Source organism: Macadamia integrifolia, chromosome 7 (assembly GCF_013358625.1).
Source record: "Macadamia integrifolia cultivar HAES 741 chromosome 7, SCU_Mint_v3, whole genome shotgun sequence".
Classification (NCBI taxonomy): domain Eukaryota; kingdom Viridiplantae; phylum Streptophyta; class Magnoliopsida; order Proteales; family Proteaceae; genus Macadamia; species Macadamia integrifolia.
Genome location: NC_056563.1, coordinates 28,033,298 through 28,055,500, shown reverse-complemented (window position 1 = coordinate 28,055,500; position 22,203 = coordinate 28,033,298). Strand labels below are relative to the sequence as shown.

Here is a 22,203-nt window from a genome sequence, read left to right as displayed (position 1 = left end):
AAGTTCAACTTGTTTCGCCGTTTCTGGAAACGACTTGTGGTCATTTTTTCATTGGTTACTATCGACTTCTAAAAACATGATTTATCAAACACCTTCAATTTCGTTTCTGTTTCTAGAAACGAAAATTTATGTTTCTGCTGTTTCTTGAAACAGAAACGGCAGAAACGTTATCAAACGGGCCCTTAAACTTTTATACCTCTCCATCTAGAGATAGTGTATTTTCTTACCTACCCCAAATTTTTTCTAAAAACTAACAAGAAGTTTGTCCTGATACTCAAGGAAATGGACAAGCACCCTTAGTAGTGGGTTCGGTAAAAATAAAAACCCCTGATGTTGTTTTCTTCAAAATTTGATCTTTGGTATTTGAATGTTTGAGTGAATTCAAGCATTGGGAGCAATTGTATTGTATCAGATCTATAAGGAGGATTAGGCAATCAGGACCAGGAAAATAGCTGAATTTTTAGTTTTTCCTCAGCTAGGTCTGCATAATTTAATCATATGTGCTACCATGACATCAATATTTGTATCTTTTTTGGTCAAACGATCAAATTTCATTAATGAAAAGCCTCCAAGAAGAAAATCCTGGCCGTCACAAACCTAGTATTTATAATGAAACTTGGGTGGTCTGATCCACCACACCAGAGAACCTAAATCTGGATGAATCAATATTTGTATCAGTTTTGCTAAAATCAATTCAAAATCAGAAACACTTATTTTCCTTGCCAACCAATGTCCGCATAAAACAGGCCCTCATCCATTCCCTCTTACATTTCATATGTAGACATAATTTAGGGTGCATTCCTATGTAGACATACTCTATAGATAGATGTAAGTACAGAATATAATTACATATTAGAAGCAAGATGTCTGACTTCCTTACGACTGAATATAGACGTGATCAATGTGTGTAGACATCCACTGATGAAGTTTTCCACTGAAATCTGCACAAACAATACCAATTCAGAGCAATACTTGAGCAAATATTTCTGATGAGAAAAAAATTAAGCACTGCCGAATACTGTTTAAATATCTTCCAGGAGGAAGTTTACTTGAGGTATAATAAGTATACGATCAGCGATACTGCATAGAATGAAAATAGCAACATTACCTCCAATCAAGCCCAAAAAAAATGTCATCTACTGTTGGGAACCATCAACCATGATCCTATAAGCAGGAAGCAACAATAATGATGTCAGATTTGAGAAATATGCTAACCCTAAGTAAAACATGAGAAAATATTTCTATTTGGCCATTCAACTTGATTTAGAATCATATTTCTTTCCATTAATCCAGCCATTCTTATCTTTTCAGAATGCAAATACACAAGTTGATCAAATGCTTTCCAAATCAATCTAAAGATAAGGTAAGACTGAAGTTCGGGTTGATTCAAGCCCAGTTTTGTAAACTTTCTGATCAAATATAAATGAAAGATATCTAACTCCGAAACAAAACTGCACGCAGAGTAACTTCTTCAAAGTGATAAACTTCAATAAACATCATTCAAACATGTAAAGATATTACAATCCATTAAACAAGACAAAAAGCATCCATTTGTGAAAGAACAAAGCCAAGAGAGGAAGGGGATTGGGGAAGGAAGTCCAGCACAGTACCGTAGGATAAGTTCTTTATGGAGCTGGAAAATAGAAAATAACAGTAAGGCAAGATATTACGAAATAAAGCAAGAAAGCCTTGAAAGCTTCATAGCCAGCAAAATTCTAGAATGAAAAATAGCAGTTAAAACTATAACAAGGGATGGAATAGGAATGAACCTGTGGGTCCTTGATTGCAAGATAAAATGGAGATGCTATATGGAAAATATCTTCACATTTGTAATCAAAGATCACCATTCTAGAACATAAGTGCACACAACAACACAATTCAACTCCACCAACACTGAGCACAAATACACTTGCTATCACTAGTATAACAGATGAGAAAACAAATATGTCTGCATGGGCTAGTGTTCTTACCTCTCGAAAGCAAGATATTTTATGGGAAGCAAATTATGTTTTGACAGGAAAAGGTGGTGAAGCGGAGGCCCTAGGTCTATTGCCAGGGTTGGGGCGAGCAAGAACCAACAAATGGAAAGTGGATCAGGTGTGGAGCGATTCGGAGGCGATCAGACTTCTTCTTAACAAGAAATATGACAAACTACTATACCTATGGCCAAGAACTCCAGTAATGTTGTGTTGTGAAATAGATAACCATCCCTACTATCCTCACTTTTGTAATATAAGCAGACATAGACTTCTAGGAGATCTTAAGGAGATGGCCTATCAGACTACTAGTAGGACTGCCACTTATAGGATGAATATGGTATGTACTAGGACCAATATTATCTAATGCATCTCTTCATCTTAGCTGATAAAAAAAAAACACAGCCTTTTCCCAACTAAATGGGGTCGGTTACATGGATCCATGAGAGGGAAAAATAATAATAAAAGTAAGAAGAAAGGAACACAGCAAAACCTCAGAAACATTCCACCTAAATAGGGACGGCTACATGAATTCTTGCCCTCCAAATAGCTCTATTTGAGGTCATACTAGAGTCGAGCCCTAATCTCTGCATGTCTTTCCTCACTACTTCTCCTATAGTTATTTTAGCTGTACCCCTAGCTCTTTTAGCTACTTTAATCTGAATTTGATCACTCCTCCTTGCTAGTGTATCCCACGGCCTCCGTTGAACATGGTCATACCACCTCAAACGAATTTCTCGGAGTTTATCCTGAATCGGGGCAACTCCCAAATCAGCTCTAATGCAGTCATTCCTTATTTTATCCTTCCTAATTTTGCCACACATCCGTCTCAACATCCTCATCTCTGCTACACTCAGCCTATCTATCTTACGCTTCTTGACTACCCAACATTTCACCCGATACATCATAGCCGGTTTTACGATTATCCTAGGTAACCCATACAACCACTTCTTAGCTTGGTCTTTTAATGCAAAAGTGATGAACCTAAGCTTAACAGCATCATCAAAAAGTTGTTGGACTTTAATTAGAACACAAACCTCTTCAAATTCCCTAAGGAATAGGTATGCATCCTCAGAGGGCAGCCCATGAAAATGGGGCAACATAGTGATGTATTGAGATTTGAGCTCAAAATTATTGCCCTGGCCTTATGGCAGAACTATGCAGGAAGGTTGGGTTGTTCTAGCAGTATAGAACCTATCTTTCAGAGATTTAGGTAGAGGGTTTTACTGTTGGTCTCCCATATTGAAAGATACTAAAGAGAGTAAACGTAAAGGGTGACTACTTGTTGGATCTCTTCTTTCTAACATATTCGCACTATTACATACCCACCCACCACTCAAGCAATAGAACACTATCCACAACTAGAATAAGACAAACCACAAACACAAAAGAATGATTTTTTTTTTTTGAAAACTTTTTTTTCTGATATTTTTTTTTTTTTGGTGAGCTTACCGGTAGAGATCTGGGGTTGCTCAAGTCAATTCCTAAGGTACTGCTACAGGGCAAAATCTGTCTTTATCATACTGTGAGGTTTGGCGAGCTCCACCGATAGAACTATTGTTGCAAATTGTTCTTCTAAGGAATTCAATAAAAGAAAAACGAAAACAAAACAAAGCACTCCGATTTACCAAAAGAAAGCAAAAAATAACATGGAACTGTCACTCCGGCAACCGCACCAAGGAATGCATTGGTCATTCATAAACCTAAAAATAGACTCCATCAAATGTAGGACAAAAATTGAAGCAGCCAATGTTGGAAAGGCCATTCTCATGCAGGGCAGGCCATGATTCCAATTGCAAAAACCAACTTTGAAGACCATGAGAGACCTCACTACAACAAAGTTTAGCTTTAGAGGTGGCAGCAAACCTGTTTGAAGGGATTATCAGCGACCCGGTAGTAATAACACAGAGAAATATGATAGTTGATACTTGATAGTGCAAGTCGGCAGTGCTGCAGAGTATTAGTGAAGCTGGTTATCTTTCTCCAGAAGAAGTCACTAGTCACTAAAGCTATGTGGGCGTAAATATAGCTGAGGGAGAACAGGATGAAGAATAAGCCATTTCCTTGCAAAGGAGGGGGTGGGGAAGGTGGAAGGTTCGTTCAGTTGACGCTAATGTGAGCTCGGTATGAATGCATTCTACCGAATCCCACCAAATCAAATCTAGAACCCATGGGCTTATATTCTAGTATGTGAATGGTCCACCTTCACAACAAAGATTACATATTATATGAAATCACTTATAAAGAAGGGGAAAGATGGAATAATTTTTTACAGAATCCTAATAACAAGACATAGCTAAACCTAGGTTAGCTAATAACTAAATCTATGGAAGTACCAATCATATATGCCTAAAGCTGAAACAAAAAGGAAGAGTTGAGTTCGGGCTAAGCCAGTTACCAATTTCACACAGCAAACTGAACGGCCTACCTTTACGATTTGGAGCTTTATGTGGGGCCTATATCTCCAGTTCAATACTGAACCTACAATTTGAATATTGAATATACCAGCGAGACTATAAATTGAAGAAATAATTGCTGCAATGGGAATACATGAGTGGGAACCAACATTGACAAAAAAAAATTACCCATTTTTTACCCCTCAATTTGATGAGTCTGAAGGCAATTTCTCTTTTCACTTCACTAAGAGATGATCAAATAATTCCTAATATGCTAAAGCAGTTTAATAGATGTTGAGCACCAAATCCATACCTGATAGCCCCAGAAGGAGCAGTAGACAGGGTATGAATGTCCGTTAAGATCCTCACCACTTGCCTGCAAATTTTTATGAAAATTTTCAGGTACAAATGTCCTGGAGATACTGGATGACTAGGGGTCATGCTATGAGTAAGAGAATTCAAAGATCAAGCACTGTTGGGCAAGATGAATTCAAGGACCACCTAATGAAAAGATATCTTTACCCCCATCCAGAAAATTCATCAAATAAGGAAGCATGTAGAACAGAGAAAAACCTCAATATCCACTCATGATCCATCCATTAAAAATACAGCCCAGGTACAGAGGTACAAAATAAAACAAGACAAAGAGCACATCGAGACAGGCCTGAGACATGAATGGATACTTACGATTTTCACTGCAAGAATCTGGTAGGTGTTGATATACGTCACTGCAAAGGAAGGCATTCCACCAAAAACAGAGTTGTCGATATGCATATCTAGAAAGGAACAAATTCCACCAAGAACAGAACTCCAAGAAGCAATTGAGAGAAAATCTGAGGGTAAATTGAGATGGGGGTTTGAGGTTATGCAGGGTTTAGATTTCACAGTGCTTAGCGTTAGAGGAGAAGAGAAGAACAGATTTGAAGAGAGGAGAGAGGGGATCATGGGAAAATGAAATGTTTTTGCAACAAGGGATTGTGTTGGGCGTGCTAGGGACATGCCCACACTCCTATAGTTGGTTTTGATGATTACAAACATATGACGGTATTTCACAATTTTCCTTCGAGTATTGTTTTGTAGACTTCAAGTCAAAGAGAGAAATTGGCAAATGGAATTAAGATTGAAGTCATCAAATGAGATGAATTAACAAGTTGGTATCAAGTAGAAGAAGTGCAAACAAGAAGAAAAGAAGATGAAGTGCCAAAGAGTAGAAGATTCAAGAGAAGAAGACCACTAGGATAGATTGGTCCTTTTCAATGTAAACTGTAAACTTTCATATATATATATATATATATATATAGAGTGCACTCACCTCATGCATCATACTAGAATGACCATAGGACATACATTGACTAAGAATGGAAAGTCTCTAAGCGGTTAGGAAGGTTAGGAACACATTAGGAAAAATATGTTCTAATGAAATTCTGTGAAAACCACATTGACCTGACTCAAGGGCATTTTGGGTAACCTAAAAGTAGGTATCAGGAGATGGACCCTTCATGAAAGTTGTAGAAAATCGAGTCACGGTTCCAACGCAACTGGAATCAGATCAATCTGATGTCAGACCAAAACGTTATGGCCAAAACACTCGACTGGTCAGTATGACAAAATCCTGTCAAAACAGATTCTGACCATAGTTAGCAAATTCGAATTCGGGAATTATTCGGGCGGAGAATTATTCGGAATAATTCGATTGATTAATTTAAGGATTCGGTCAAAAAAGCGGTCAAAAAAGTGGACAAAATAAAAATTGGAGTCGGATTCGGATTCGAGAATTATTCGATTAAAAAAATAAAAGTCGGGCAAAAAATTCGGATATTATTTTTATAGTTTATTGTATATTTTTTATTTATCAAGTTATTAACTTGATTTGTATACTTAGAAAGAGCAAATTACTTTATACAATAAAGTAAAAAACTATGAAAAAATTATCATTGAGCGATGGAAGCAATGGTTATNATGTTTTTTTTTTTTTGGGTGAATAAATAATTCAATGTCAAAGGAATGGGAAAAAAAAAAGGAGGGGGAAATACAAACCCTTAAAGGCACAAAATGTCCAAGGAAAAAAATAAATAAATAAAATAAAAGGGGTAAACAAGTCCTGAAGGGGGAACCAAAATAGGGAACGAAAACCATACCAAAAGCCCATGAAGCCATGTCTCAAGATAAAACAATCCCTCCAACAGGGAAAGCTCTAAAGGAAAGACAAACAGCTACCCAAGTACCCTCAATACTACTTCATTTTCTTCTTAAATTTCTTCTTTTTTCTGTTTTTTCCCTCGGTAAGATGGTCCATTATACCGAGAGCAACATAATCAACGGTCTTGTCACTGTTTAAGGAGGAGACTTCTAGATTCACCTCATCTGAACTATTAGTAACACCGCCGGAGGGAGAGATAGGAATAACATATTCGCTTGCCATGACAAAACACTTACCATCATTGGCACCCTCCTAAACCACCAAAGACGAGATAGAATTCAAATTTCGAAGTCTATTACTTCTTCTATGAGCCTGGCCAACTTCAAAAGATCCCGATGGTGCATCAATATCTGAAATACTAGAGGGGTGGCCAAGGACCACTTTTGCTTGTAGCACCATTATCTAAGGAAACGATATTAAAATCTCCATTGTCCATGGGAACAATATTAAATTCACAAGAATCTCGATCTTCAGTACTTCCACTCAAATGGGTACTATTAGACTCAAGCTTGTCTTTAACTCCAGTAATTAAATCCGAAGAAGAGACATCTCCAACACTCCTCCATTTTGCAGCATGTTTTGCTAGTGTATCGGCCACAACATTGATCCCTTTGTAACAATCCGAGATTCTCCATATTATATTGTCTAGATACTTTTTGATAAACCGCCATTTTTGCTCATAACTCCGTGGAACACTCGGTTTCAAATACAGCTCACCACTGCTTGAGAGTCACTTTCAATCCACAACTTATCCACCCCCTTTCCATATAAATTTCGAAAATTAATCCAGCTTAACAACTTTGCATGTCGTTCTTCTTCTATGGATCTCGCTCGTGATTGGAATTGATTGAGTGACATTGACAGAAGAAATGATCTATCTGCGAATTCCTTCATTTGGAAAGGTAATTCTAATGGCCTATTCTCTTCTAAATTGGCTTGGGAGATCTTGAGAACCACACCATACTTTGGACATCTTATTTTGGTTTCAATCTTGTATTCCCTGTCAATCCTTCACTACTTTGAGATGTTTCTTGGATGATCATCCCACCAAGGACCGACTCCAGAAAAGATCCATTCAGGTAGCCCCTATTATTGCTTCTGCTTATTGGAAATAGAGACCATCTGTTTTTTTATTGCCCCTTCTCCTCCCAAATGTTGAGTGATAACCTTAGATTGTTCACCCTTAAGGAGTCCTGGGAGAAGTGTGGAGTTGGGAGTTCAGTAAGGAGAGCTCATTTCAGTACCTTAGATTTTACTACTGACCATATCTAGAAGGAGAGGAAATTGCATCAGGATCCTCTCTAATGCCCCAGCCCGCCCAATTCGTATCAGATGACTGGGAGGACCTGGGAGTCTGTGCCCAGTTGCTCCCAGTCATCCAAAGCGCTGAGGGAGGTTGGGCGTGTTGGAGTGGAGCCATATCCAAGGAATTTCCGAATTTTTCTAAAAAAAAGTAGCACCATCCAATCACTGTGAACAACATTGGTTCAGAGGTGGAGGATCGATGTGAAGCCACTATCCCCAAAGGTCAAAAAACTCCAGGTATTCAATTTCTTGGGGAGATTTGGGGTGTTCAGCCCGTATGGTCTTCTAATTAGTGGTTTGCTCTTAGAGGAGTGTTGTTCCTTTTGTTGTGGTAGTGTTGGGGCCTTCCTTTGCGCATGTAAAGGGTATCCGTCTTGTATTTGTATATTGTTTTTGCCCTTCTTTTGAAATAAATCTAATGTGACTGATCAAAATAAATAAATAAATGCATGTTGTTCTATCTGCATCATAATTTTCAAAAGCTTCAGTTGTAGAGAGTGTTTCAAATTAAAAGTCGATGATTATCCCCTGGGCAATCCTGGTAGAGCAGGTGCTGGTGGTATAATTTAAGATCACAACTCTAAAATACTCTTTTATCTTTTGGGTCTTTTCTAGGAGCCAAAACAAATTATGAAGCTAAAATCTTGGGTTTCCTTCATGGAGTAAAGCTGGCTCAGCAGTTGGGTATCAATCACTTGTGGATTGAATCAAATTCTATAGCAGTTACTATTGCTGTCCATAAATTAAAGATCTCTTCCATGATATGCTTTGCAAGAGTGGCAAGTTTTTGCAGCCTTACCTAGCAGCTATCCAATGGAAGCTTACTCATTGTTTTAGAGAAGCCAATCCTATTATGGATTTTCTAGTAAAAGGAGTTGCACAAAGTGGTTTATCAGTCTTTAACCTGTCCTTACCTAGACTAGCTCAAGAGGATCTTAGGTTGGATGCAGAAGGTAGAGTAAGATTTAGATTTTAATGAGTTGTGGTTCTTTTCCGCTGCTGATGGCAGCGCCTACGGTGGGGGAGTGATCCCGGCTTTTGCCCTCCTTTGTGTATCTGTTTCTGGTGTCTTCTAGACCCCTCTTGTACATCTTTATTTTCCCCATTTTCTATTATACAGACGTATTTTTAGTGGAAAAAAAAATTTGTGAAAACTGTTGTTTATTCGCATTTTAGTCAAGTCATTAAGAGAAAAAAAAATGGAAAAAAATATATGTTTTCATACTTTCAAGTTAATGTCGCATTGCCCTGGTACCGAAAATAAAAATCTTTTTTTTTCTGACAACCATTAGGAAAACAAGCCAAAAATCTCGCAAATAATTTGGGAGAATGTTTTCTATTTGAAAGTGTAGCTTACACATGCAAATAACACCCAACCACTAGTTTTAAAAAATTAAGAATCATTTTATAAGGCAAAGAGGTCATTTCACCTAAGGAAAGGGGGGGGGGAGAGATAGACACAGGGAGCATAGGGTATGCTCCAGGATAGAAAATATTGTCCCAAACAAATTTTAGGGACAATGCTTTTGTCCGGGAGCCTACCTATGTCATCAGACAACTGTCTCTCTCCTATCCCTGTGTAATGACCTCCCTGTCCTCTCCCCCACCCTCCTCCCTTTTTAATTTAATAATTATACCAATGGGAAGACTGTGAGAGGATGTTTCCTATCAGCGCATCTTACGCTCCCAAACAAGATCATAGTTAGCAAATTCGGATTCGGGAATTATTCGGGTGGAGAATTATTCGGAATAATTTGATTGATTAATTTAAGGATTCGGTCAAAAAAGTGGTCAAAAAAGCGGATAAAATAAAAATCGGAGTCGGATTCGGATTCGAGAATTATTCGATTAAAAAAATAAAAATCGGGCAAAAAATTCGGATATTATTTTTATAGTTTATTGTATATTTTTTATTTATCAAGTTATTAACTTGATTTGTATACTTAGAAAGAGCAAATTACTTTATACAATAAAGTAAAAAACTATGAAAAAATTATCATTGAGCGATGGAAGCAATGGTTATTGTAATCCAATTTCTACTCATGAAATAGATTAGGCCCCAAAACAGTGAAAGCAAGATTACAACTACAATAAAACAAATAAATAAATTGACCACAAAAAATTTTCACTATCCTTTTGCTTGGGTTCACAAGACCCATATTGCACTAAGACGCACTAATTTTTCAAAATTAAAGCAACAATATAAAAGAAGATTGATTGATACGGCGATATGAATCTGTCCTGGTCCCTCGGAACCTCAAATTATCCATCAAGGCTTGATATCTCCCCTATCTTAGGATGACCTGATGAAGTTATGAGAAAGAAATGAAACAAAGAGTAGATTCGTACGATTGTTACAGAAGAATTAGATGGAGAAAAAAGATGGGAAGAAGGAAGCGGAAATTTGTGGGAAAAAGACGATGAAAAAAAAAAAAACTATTTCGGTGCAGCCCCACAAGCCACAACGGCACGAGACATGTCACACTTCACATTCAACAGGAGAAGCACGAAGACGACTTTTCTTGATCATGTAAACCAATCAAAATTCGCCACGTATGATTTCAAAAATAAATACCCCAACCCTAGAGTCCTAGTGTCATAAGGGTGTCCTTACACCCCCCCCCCAAAAAAAAAAAAAAAAAAAAATTCAGTTGTTGGCAATTGGCAATTTGGCCAATTTCCCCTGGCCCAGCCCTCAGATTTAACTATTTGAGTGCCTGCCTTAACCTGTGTTTGGTAAACCTCTCTCCAATTTTTTATTGACTCAAAATCCAGGAATCTCCTTTTCCTCTCTGTCTCTCTCTTTTTCTTTTGGTGAAGACTCTTTCTCTATATCACTCCTTAAAATCGAAATTGGTTTCTTCTGGTCATCGCTGAAGACAGGAAAAGGGGGAAGATGTTGAAGGAAGGAATGATTTGATTGGTTGACTAAAGTACTGAACAGGGAAGCAGAGCCCGGAGCTAGTCGCGGTTGGGGTTCTGCCAATCTTGAAATCGTTCTAGATTCGAAGATGGGCATCGTCACGATTCAGAAACAACCACTCTCTTATTGGTTGTCGGAGCATCCGGCGATCGTGGGTTTTCGATGGAGTCACAGCCATTCGTGGGTACCGTTTTCCTCCTCGTCTTGAATCGGTGGTGGGTACCGTGGGTTTCACATATGACTTTTTTTTTTTTTTTTAAATACTGTTTAAGTGGCCCGAATAATTCGGTTTAATTTGGTTCGACCCGAATTATTCGTGTTTTAAATTCAAATTAGTAAAAAGTGCGTTTTTTACCAAATTTTATTTTTAATTCGGATTCGGTCAGATTTTTTTATTTAATTCGGTAAAATTCGGTTCGGCCGAATAATTCGCGAATTATTCGGCCGAATTGTTAACTAGGATTCTGACCAAGGCTGTGGGCAGTCGACCGGCACCTGTCCAGAAGATGCATCCCGTCGACCGGTGCCCTTCCGGTTGTGGTACAACTGGCCTCAATGGCTAGTTTTTGGTCCAACGGCTCTTGGCGGTCGATCTACTACCTATGGCGGTCGACCGGTAGACCCAAAAATTGACTGTTTGAGTGAGATTTCTTACCTATTTTTCATTCCTAATCCCACCTATAAATACTTCTAATGCTACTCATTAAAAAAGAATTAATCATAACTTTGAAGGAGCATCATTTGAGCATTAGAAGTAAGATTGGTCTATACCATTTCTTGAGTTCAAGTTCTTCATTTTCCATTCAAGAGGAACTCAAAGTTATCTCCAAGTCTTCATTTACATCTTGACATTTGCATATTTGCATTGTAAGCATTAAGAAGACTTCAAAGGTGCATTATTTCATATCATAGCATTTCATTCACGCACCACACAAGAGGTAACTCTAAACCTTTCTATTCCACTTCGAATTTGTTTTTGTCTAAGAGTTGGGTTAACTCTAGAATTGGACCCCTTGTTTACACATTGTTCTAGACCGTATTTAGACAAGTGTGTAGGACCCTCTCATCCTTAAGAGATTGTAAGGACTCTCTCATCCTTGAAAGAGATTGTAAGGACCCTCTCATCCTTAAGAGATTGTAAGGACCCTCTCATCCTTGAAGAGATTGTAACGACCCTCTCATCCTTGAAAGAGATTGTAAATGACCCTCTCATCCTGTAAAGAGATTGTACGGATCCTCTTATCCTTAAAAGAGTTTGTAAAGGTTTTTCCCACTACCTACTATACTGAAAGGGAAGAGCTAGTGGAATATCTTACAAGTGGAACTTGTAAGGAGTGGACTAGACTTGAATTGAGTCGAACCAATATAAACTTTGGTGTTGTGTGATTTTGTTCATTTTATTATTCCGCAATTTTTATTTTGCAATCACACTTGGGATTCATATTTCAAAAAGATTTAAATTTCACTAGCATAACCTATTCACACCCCCCCCCTCTAGGTTGTTTCAGGGTGGGAAAGTAATAAACATTTTGATTTTACATTTAGAGGCGGTAGATAAATTACTGACTCTAAAAGAGTATTATAAGGGGCAGTTCCAAAGTTATTGCTCTAATTATTAACAAGTCAAGACCTTTTTTACTACCACCTCTAATATGAATCCTTAGAGAAAGTTTTTTACTACCGTATCCAAAAGTGTCTTAGATCAGTCTCTAATACTCCAGTTTCTTGTAGTGATTTCAACTCCTTTAGCCAACTTGATTGTTTCTCCTTTTTCCTCCATTTACACTCAAGAACTTATTAGAATCCAAACTAACACACCCAAGATATGCCCATACCTCAAACAAAACTTTTATACGTGATTATAACAAGCTACTTGTAATTCGAACTAGTTCTCTTAATACTCTTTGATGTTTGCTGAGTTTTAATAGGAAGCAGACAAATAAACACAAATAAATATCATCAAGCCCAAGTACCTTTTTTTCTTTCTTTCTTTCTTTTTTTTTTTTTTTTTTTTAGCGGGGGGGGGGGGGGGGAGGGGAGGGGGGGGGGGTTTGGGTTGGGGGCACAGTTCATCCAAAAAGTTTCACCTCCCACAAATAAACAAGTAAACCTCGTAGTTAATCAGTTGTTAGTCTCAACAAAGAAAAGAACAAAGTAGTCTTTGCAAAATAACAATGAAAAAAATATATGATCAACAGTTTTCCAACTACTGCAAGACAGAAGATCAATATTTCTAACAAAAGAAGTAAAGTCACTCGAAGCATACTTTCACACAAATATGTTCAAAATTCATGTAGTCTGGTTTTTCTGACTTAGGGGTATATTTTTTCTTCAAAATTGGAAAGAGAAGAAGCATCCCTAACTAGTTCCTTTTTCAACTTTACTATGTTAAAAATTCCCGATTGCGCCCCCTAACCATATTTTTTTTACAATAGATTTAACAAAAAATCCTAGAAACTTTGTAGATAAAAATGAGTTAATGGCATTATATTTTTGGAATATAAATTTTAGAAACTGGCCCGGAGCAGGTGTTCAAACTCAAACTGGGAACAAACAGAACTTTACCATGTTCTCACTTTCTGGTATTCTAATTAGAATCCCACCTAAGACTTCTGTGGTTCAATTGTGCGGACTAGTTTTTAAAAACCGTGCTCCCATGTAAGATCACATGAGAGAAAAGATTGTCATACCTTTTGAACCATAGCATTGGGAACAAGAAAGAGTCACACTTACCATCACATATTTGATTCCATCAACTTGACAAGTTTCCAGCGGAGCAAATGTCTTCAGAGCACATCTTTCCTATGATGTACAATATCAAGAGTAAATCACACACTAACAACACTCAAGACAGAGGAGGGAAAGAAGAGATGGTTAATACCTCACTATGAACACTAAAATTTCCAATAAGAGAAGAGCATGTTTCCTAAGTTCAGACTTTAAACCACTACAGCTGTCCAATCTGTCAACAATGGAACAAACAGTCAAGAAGCCTAAACAAGAACAAGAAAAGCTGCAAGGAATAACTATTAGTTCAGCAAGCCAGATACATTAAGAAATAGGCATCTTGCCTTAAGTTGGGACCTCCCTCTAATTTCTTCCCCTCCCCCGAGTTTTTTATGCATCATTCTATTATTGATGTTTCTTCCCACCCCGGGCTTTTGGCTTATCATCCTTTTAGTGATGCCCCGCTTTTTGATGTACCATCGCATGCTTAATAGTTTCTCCCCCTGGCTTTTTATGTATCATCTTCTTTAGTTGTTGTGATGCTTAAATAGGGGTCCCCCTTCTGTCTAGCCTTTGGGATTTGTCATTGTACTCTGCCTTTTCACTAAATTAATTTTCTATTCACCCACAGTCCCCCCCCACACACACACACGCAAAAGAAAAAAAAAACCATTATGCGCAGAGTAAACAAGGGTTCACAAATAACAGATATCATCGAACAGCTTCCAAGACAAGGAAGAGCATTGGTTTCATCATACGAACTACTATCTAAGCAAGAGGGAATGTAGATGAGGAAGAGTGAGCAACTAATTCTGGTAGAAACAGAGCAATAGGTGATCTTAAGATTCTGCAATAAATCCAAAGCAGAGCATGTAAAACACATGTTACAAAGCATTATCATCATCTTAGTTTTTCATGTGAAGCAGCAGACATCCTGAATTCCAAAACACTTCCCTAGCACCAGATTTGCACTCTTCTCTTACACAGGTACCCACCATTCCTTCGTAAGTCAATCCCCTTTTCAAAGTTCTCAGTTCTAGAGACTGTTAAGGAGATCAACATCATTGGTGGACCTCCCTTAACCACACTGCACTCAGAATCAAGAGACCCTGAAAAAGCCGGAGGGTAACCAAGTGCTACCCTGATTGAAGCAACTCAAGTGGCAATACAGAGGCAAGGGCCCCCATTACATTTCTTTAAAATATATAACTCCATGTCTTTGCAACTTCCACTAAAAACCCACTTAGTACCTTTTTAATGTACAAAAGCCATGGTTGCTGATATTTCATACCTTCGCCATAGTTGGAACTCCTTTTTTTCCGGAAAATCAGGACCAATTTCAAAACTATGAAAGACTAGCAACACCTTTCCACTTTGAATATATAAAGTGGATTATTGGGGCTGAAGAGGAAAGAGGGATAAGAAGCTTGATTTATCTTCCCAGGGAGGAAGATGATAAGTGATTTGGGCCCATCACCCACAGATCTCTTCATCTGCATGACCGGTCTCACTTTTGAGTTGCCCTCTTATGTGCCTGTCTAAATAACATTTCTGGTGATGAGTTATTTGGAACTTCAAGTTGGGAGACTCTGGCAGGTTCAAGTTAAGAACTGATACCTGGAAGCATGATAATGCAAACTTGCAGAATCATATGGAACTAATGAAGAATCTAACATGACAATAACAAGCACAGGAGCCACCCCATGTGACATCAAATCATATAACTTAACCTCAATTTTATATTGGCAAGATGGTAAACTTAATCAATAAAAATCACTATTCAAAATATCAAAATCTCAAATCTCACACTGAACATGGTACAGATACGACTAATTTAGCCAAGTTCCTAAACTAGGGAGGCATGTCATGTATGTAAATATTTGACTCCCAAGCTTAGAAGGCTTATTAGGTATTTAAATTTTCAGTCTTAAGATCACATTTGGATTAAACTGCAACAAGATTCTACAATCCAAGGTCCCATTTTTCTCTAAGATTCAGCACAAAAAATGGATTACTGATTAGACAACTAACAAAATCTAGTGAGATTATTTACGATTGTACATACCATCTCAAAATGAATAATTGGAAGGAAATATGCCTACATGTTTTGGGTCCCCAAGAAACTTCCCCGAATTAACAAGCTGCCATAATCGATAAAATCACATATAAAAGGAAAAGGGGAGATCAAGGGAACAGAAGTAGGAACATAGAAGACAGAGAAAAGGAATTACTTAAATGTCAAGTTGGAAGAAAATATATTTACCAGTAGAGCTACCATTGTAGTGGAAGATGTCAAGAAACCCTCCTCCGTCCATGAACAGGAAAGTTGTATCCATGATACAAACATATCCCTTCATGCCATTTATTAACAAGCAGAAAAAATGACGAATAAAGAGGAATTTGATTGCTTCTGCAACTTCCACTCGAGCCACAAAAGCAGGGAACTTCAATTTCCCAACTCTCCAAGTGAGGTGAGTCAATAAATTAATATTCCTGAAGCAAATAGGGATTTTTGGGATTTCCATCAGTTAGCCAGATCAGACCCTGATTCTCTAGAAATTATAGTGAAGATAATGCAAAAAAGAAGCTCCAATAATCTATATGATTAATCTAAAAATCATAGATCAGTAGACCTTACCATTTCAACCATCCCATGGATAGATCGTGCTCATATCTATTAGATTAGTGAGGTGCTTAAGTTGGTCTTGAAGATTCTTGTGCTCAGGCCAGCCAACAAGTCTTAGGTATCGAAGGGAGACAAGGTGTTGGAGATCCTCTTCCCCTTGTATATAATCCAGCCCCTCTGAAAACTGACCAATTTCTAACCTCTCAAGCATAGTGAGCCACTGCAACCCCTTTGGTAGTGACTTCAATTCTTCAAAGCCGAACAATTTCAACTCTCGAAGAGAAGCCATTCCCTGTAAGTCCAACAAAGGATTTACAAGTGTACAATTGTTTATTTGCAAGGATTGAAGAGACGGAAAGACTAGGGGAAGGGGAGATCCCTCTTGTCCTTCACTTGGAAAAATTGTTTCAAGCTTGTAGCAACTTGTAAAATGCAGTTCCTCAAGAACATCTGCATTGTTTTGTAGCAAACTCTCCGGCAGAGACTTGAGGTCTCGAGACTCAATATGAAGTTTGTTGAGAGAAATGAGTTTGCTTGATAATGACTTCAGTGCCATCTCATTTGTTTCAATAAATTTCAAGCTTTTGAGCGAAGGGAATCGACTTGGCGTGATTTTTAGCTCAGGGCATGCACTGATATATAACTCATCAAGAGATGGAAAGGAAGGCCACACTTCCAACCATTCAACCAAATTAGGCATATCACATAGCACTAATTTCTCAAGAGATGGAAATGCTACCATCTGTGAAGACGTTGCTTCAGTACTGTTGCTGCTATGATAGAATTCCTGACCAAGACATTCCACTTTGGACACTCCAATTAAGTCAAGATCCCTAAGAAGGGGCAGCTCCCCAAGTGTTGGGACATATTCCCATCTACGGAACCATTTGAGTTCGAGCCTAATCAAGTTTTTGTACAGTGACATATTATTTAACATCCATGTAGGAACATTTACGCCATTGTAGTATTCAATAGACAACCTTTTCAAGTTTGGATGAGGTTCCAGGGCTTCTAACACATCATCCAATTTCCCACTATCACATTCATTCTCATTCGTATCACTCCATATTAATCGTAAATAACGAATATCTTGCTTCCCTCTCAGATTTACCTCCCTGGCTTCTATTCTGCTTGTTACATCCTCCAAATTACTTATCGTCAGCTTTCCACTGAGATTCAAGCCCTTCAATTCTTTAATACTCCGTCCTGGATGTTGGCCAACGATAAATTTTGTTAATGTCTGTAGATTAGTCAACCTCCCCATCTCAACTGGCATCCGAATTTCGAAGCTATATGAGTGAAGTTCGATATGTCTTAGGCTAACCATCTTTCTCATTTCCTTGGGAAGCTCTGGGAGATTATAGCACTTTTTGAGTTTTAATGTCTGCAAATTGTATAGGCTAGTGATAGACTCGGGCAACACTCTAATTGGATTACCTGAGAGGTCAAGGTACCTTAAATGCTTTAATTTTCTTATTGATAATGGCAACTTGTGAATACCACAATTACATAATTGTAACACACGCAAGCTTTGGAAGTTCATCAACATGTCATCATTTGGGATCAACTTTCTACACACGTCACGGCGTATTGATGAATAACTAATTATTGTCCGCAATTTTTTTGTCTCCTTCAAGGCTCTAAAACTTTTATCATACGTTTCCCCATTACACAAATCGATTGATAAACCACGAACTTCAGAAATGTCTTCCACACTATTGGCCTCCATAGTGGAATAGTCAAGCCTTCCAACAAATTGTGCAAGATCATGGAAGAGATCATGCATCTTGCACGTCTTTATATCTCCATATTTGTCCTCCTTCACATCTTGAAAGAAAGAGTTCCACAGTAAGCAATTGAAATATTTGTCTCCAAGATCCTCCATTTGTTTGCTTCCAAGGAATCCCTCTGCCATCCATAATTGTATCAATGTTTTTTTGTTAAATTTATAATCCTTGGGGAATAATGAACAATATGCAAAACAAAGTTTCAAATATGACGGCAGATGATCATAACTCAACTTTAATATGGGCATCATTCCCCTACTTCCATCTTCTAGTAAATTCCTAATTTCACCTTCCTCCATTGACAACCACTCATGCTCTTCTATTTTGGAGTGCATTAGACCTCCTAAGACCTTCACTGCTAAAGGCACTCCTCCACACTTACTTACAATTCTCCTTCCGATTTCCACTAGGTTCCGGGTTTCCAATGGCCCTCCATTGCTAAATGCTCTTCGACTAAACAAAGACCAACATTCTTTTGGTGATAATATTCCTAGATGATGTATGTCATTTGAGGCCACGATTCTTGCAACTTCATTGCTGCGTGTAGTCACAATAACTTTGCTACCTACACTGCCAGATCTCAAGGAAACTATCAATCTATCCCATTTTTCAATAATAAAATCTTCGCTCCAGACATCATCTAGTACAAGCAAAAACCGTTTACCCATCAACTTCTGTTGCAGTTTACGTGCTATTCCATCCAAGTTTGATGCATCACCTTTATCTCCAGCCGCAGATTCAACAATTTCTTTGAAAATTCTCTCGACTTCAAATTGTTCAGACACACATATCCACATTCTTAAGTCGAAATGCTTCACAATCAACGGATCATTGAAGACCAACTGAGCAAGGGTGGTCTTCCCAATTCCCCCCATTCCTACAATGGGGAAGACACAAATTATTTGATCATTGCTAGTATTGACAAGCATATTCTCCAGCTTTGATTTGTCAGCTACCCTTCCAACTACATCCAAATCATCCATAAAAGAGAAGGTCTGCGTTCGGTTCATTTTTTTCATCATGGCTGTGGAATTAGCAGACTCCACTTTAAGGTTGAAGTCATTTGCATCCATTCTGATGCCATCCAGAACTTCATTGATGTCCTTAAGCTTACGGGCCATTTTAAGACGGAAAGCAAATGGGTTGGAGCTTGAGAAGAAATTACGTACCTTCTCCATTTTAAGTCTTAAAGCTTCATATTTGAACTCATCCAGCACATCATCTGCATCATAAGCAACACTTTTGAGCCTCCTCAGCCAGCTTTTCACTGCCTTATTCTCCACTTGCTGATTCTCAGCATCCTCCAGTACACCTTGGATGGTGATCAAGGTGGTCTGAAACTTTTTCAATTCTCCTTTGACACCCCATGCTAGGCCGATCTCTTCAGTGGCAATAAGAATCAAACTGTTTAGTATTTGATGTGATCCAGAGACGAGAAGTGATTCAGAGGCCATCTTTTCTTTGCAAAGAAACTCTCAAGAGCTCTTCCTAGCTATCAAGAATTCTCTCCGGTAGGAAGACGATGATAGCCAAATTGTTAGGAAATAATGTGAGGATGACTTTGATCTTGACTTGAGGATGTGGAAGATTTCTGACCAAAAAAAAAAGTAAGTGGAAGATGTGGACGAAATACTGATTCGCTATAGATTCCTATAGAAAGAGTCAATGGAGTCAATGGACTCATTCTCATACTCCCTTGTACTATTCTACATTTACTCAAAGTCCTCTGCGCTAAACTTCTTTTCTGATTCGCCCCAGAAAAGCAAAGTTTCACCTGTGTCTTTGGTCTCTCTCTGGGATCTGTTCAAAGAGTCTCTCAGCACAGATCACTTCACCGACCTAATTTACCCAGAGAACAATGAATTCCATGTAGTAGTATCGCATCCTTCATGGGCATCTCTGTAAACAACCTCTTTGCTTCTTCAACCCTCCACTATCTGGCATAACGTCCTTGCCGACACTATATCTTTCACAGGCATTTCGTCGAATACTTTGGAAGCGTCTCTCATGCTGCCCTCACATCGTCACATATCCGATGGACCGATACGAATCCAGTTCTCTCCTCCTGAAAATGTAAGGGAAAAAAACTTTTAAAAAATAACGCCGTTGCCGGGGATCGAACCCGGGTCACCCGCGTGACAGGCGGGAATACTTACCACTATACTACAACGACTTCATGTGACGGTGCTGTATTTAAATTATATAAAACTTTACAAATCGAATCCTTGTCCGTAATTTTAGGAAACTTATCTGAGATGATCAAAGCTAGGTTTGGATGCTAAGAAAAGGAAAAAAATTGAATTTGAATGGAGGATTAACACATCAATCTATTATAATTTTTACCTTATTATGTTTTTTCTCTTCTTGACATCCAAACATAGCCTAAATCTCATGGAATGATGTGCCCGGTAATGATTTTGGGTTCCACAGCCACATAAAAAGTAACACCACCACCCCCATCCCCACCCCTCCAACTCCAAACTAAGTATGAGCCTGTTTGTTTCATTGTAAAAAATTTTCAGATTATCATTGTAGAACCAAGTTGTGAGGAAAATAAACCACCCCAGCTCCACTTCCCCATGTACCTAGCATACGCAACACTGTTAGTTAGCATTCTTTCTCTCCCAAAAAAAATTGTTACTCCATGGTATATATACAGTTCAAAGCCAATTTTTTACATTACACGTAGATACAAACAGCACAAATCCTATTTTACAGAAACTTTATTTTTCCACCTTTTTATATGGAAACAAACGGAGTAGATGATAATATAGCATTCACTGGTTGGTGTATCAAAGAGACCTTACTAATGTGCAAATAAGGATTCACCTTTTCTTTATTTTTGGTAAATTTTAATCATTGGCAAAAATAGCAAACATTTACATCCGTAATAGACTCTGCAGTCATCAGTAGTATTTACCACCAAATAAGAAAGCCATGAATAAAATTTGCAGAACTCTTTAGCTTAAATGCCCATTGTGAGAGACACTGACAAAGTGTCACAAACTCGGTCCTGCTGAACACAGCAGATCGTCCATGACTCAAAATAACCCAGTAGATGATAAATATCCTTCATCAGTGCATATGCATAGATACACCATCCACCTCTATCCCCAGCCAGCTTCTGAACCTTGCACTAGAGTGCTAGTTTGATTCCTCCAAGGATACCTGTGCCTCTTCTTTAGCGCCCTGAAACTCTTCCCACCAAACGCATGCCTGCAATCCATAAGCCATTAGAATCACATGTTAAGCTCGTCAGGACCAGCCAAACCTGATTTCAGAGAAGATGCTCCATTATAGTTCAATCTATAAAATGCAAAGGCTGTAGGTTTCCATGGTGTCTGGTTTCAATTTTGACTATTCTCTATAGGAAGAGCATTCAACATCAAGAAAGTGAAACATGTTCCATGCTTCTAGTAATCCATAGAGGATCAAACCAAATATGCATTTTTGGATTCATAAAAATTCTTTAAGAAAATCTCTCAAAACTCATTTTCCTGCATCAAATCTTAAACCCATCACCTTAAACCAAAATGCTCTGTCTAAATCACTTGAAACAGGGCATCTTCTGATGTCTCTGGTTTCTAAGACTCCAGGGCAATGTTCACGAATCTGTAGACAGATCAGATGGTGTGAATTGTAATGTGCACTTATTGACTACCAAGCATGGTGAGGTACTTTGCATAAGGTTAGTGATGATTTACATATACAAAAAGGGTGGCCTGTTTGAGCTTTACACTACGGTAGAAAACATAAGAGAAAGAAGGGAAAGAAAGACAACTAAGGCAACATTTGCGCACGACTGTCAACATTCCAGATCTTAGTTGGTATCCAAACCAAACCTCACCTGTTAATGGTGGAGATAAGAGAATCATCAGAAAATGGTGGATAAAACAGGTCAGATCTGATTCGACTTAAATCCTGGTTTATTATGGCAAATCCAAATATAATGTTTGGACAAGAGAGATTTATTTTTGTACTTTTCATAATCTGAAAATATATCCTGACATAAAAAAATCGCAAGGAGTTTTAGAATAATCAGATTATCCAGATCCAAATCTGATTATCCAACTAATAATCAGTTCTGATCTTGAACTACCAAGGATAGACCTGTAGAATTAGAAACCATATTTCACATAATTAAGACTCATGATCCTTTAGGATCAGCTAACTGTTCAATTCAAGAGCAGTCACACTAGAAAACCTATTTCTAGTTACCCCTAATTCCTAAAGCAACAAAACTAAAGTCCAAACCCTCTAGCT

General features: G+C 38.1%; 1 protein-coding gene, 1 long non-coding RNA gene and 1 other non-coding gene across 11 annotated transcripts; all 3 read right to left on the bottom strand.

The window, feature by feature from the left end:
* Nucleotides 1-654: 654 nt before the first annotated feature.
* Nucleotides 655-19,968, bottom strand: LOC122083139 (putative disease resistance protein RGA3). Of its 9 annotated transcripts, XM_042650843.1 has the most exons (8): nt 16,166-19,968; nt 15,791-16,020; nt 13,682-13,762; nt 13,534-13,602; nt 4,686-4,748; nt 4,405-4,457; nt 1,109-1,164; nt 655-941 (listed from the first exon to the last, which is right to left on the bottom strand). In XM_042650843.1, the coding sequence occupies exon 1, from the start codon at nt 19,392-19,394 to the stop codon at nt 16,170-16,172; it is 3,225 nt and encodes a 1,074-aa protein (XP_042506777.1). In that variant the 5' UTR covers nt 19,395-19,968; the 3' UTR covers nt 655-941; nt 1,109-1,164; nt 4,405-4,457; nt 4,686-4,748; nt 13,534-13,602; nt 13,682-13,762; nt 15,791-16,020; nt 16,166-16,169. The 9 variants fall into 9 exon arrangements, with proteins under 9 accessions (XP_042506777.1, XP_042506776.1, XP_042506781.1 ...); XM_042650842.1 differs by lacking the exons at nt 4,405-4,457; nt 4,686-4,748 and adding an exon at nt 15,593-15,668; XM_042650847.1 differs by lacking the exons at nt 4,405-4,457; nt 4,686-4,748 and adding an exon at nt 15,593-15,668 and having other exon boundaries at nt 13,534-13,597.
* A 73-nt stretch (nt 19,969-20,041) lies between these two features.
* On the bottom strand, nt 20,042-20,113 carry TRNAD-GUC. Its single transcript has one exon. It is a non-coding gene; the product is annotated as a tRNA-Asp (tRNA).
* Nucleotides 20,114-20,747: 634 nt separating this feature from the next.
* Nucleotides 20,748-22,197, bottom strand: LOC122085036. The gene is made up of 2 exons (XR_006141993.1): nt 21,463-22,197; nt 20,748-21,156 (listed from the first exon to the last, which is right to left on the bottom strand). It is a non-coding gene; the product is annotated as an uncharacterized LOC122085036 (long non-coding RNA).
* Between the last annotated feature and the right edge of the window lie 6 nt (nt 22,198-22,203).

Bases quoted from the DNA above. Each gene is read 5' to 3' on its own strand.
- LOC122083139 (XM_042650842.1), bottom strand. From the start codon at position 19,394: ATGGCCTCTGAATCACTTCTCGTCTCTGGATCACATCAAATACTAAAC.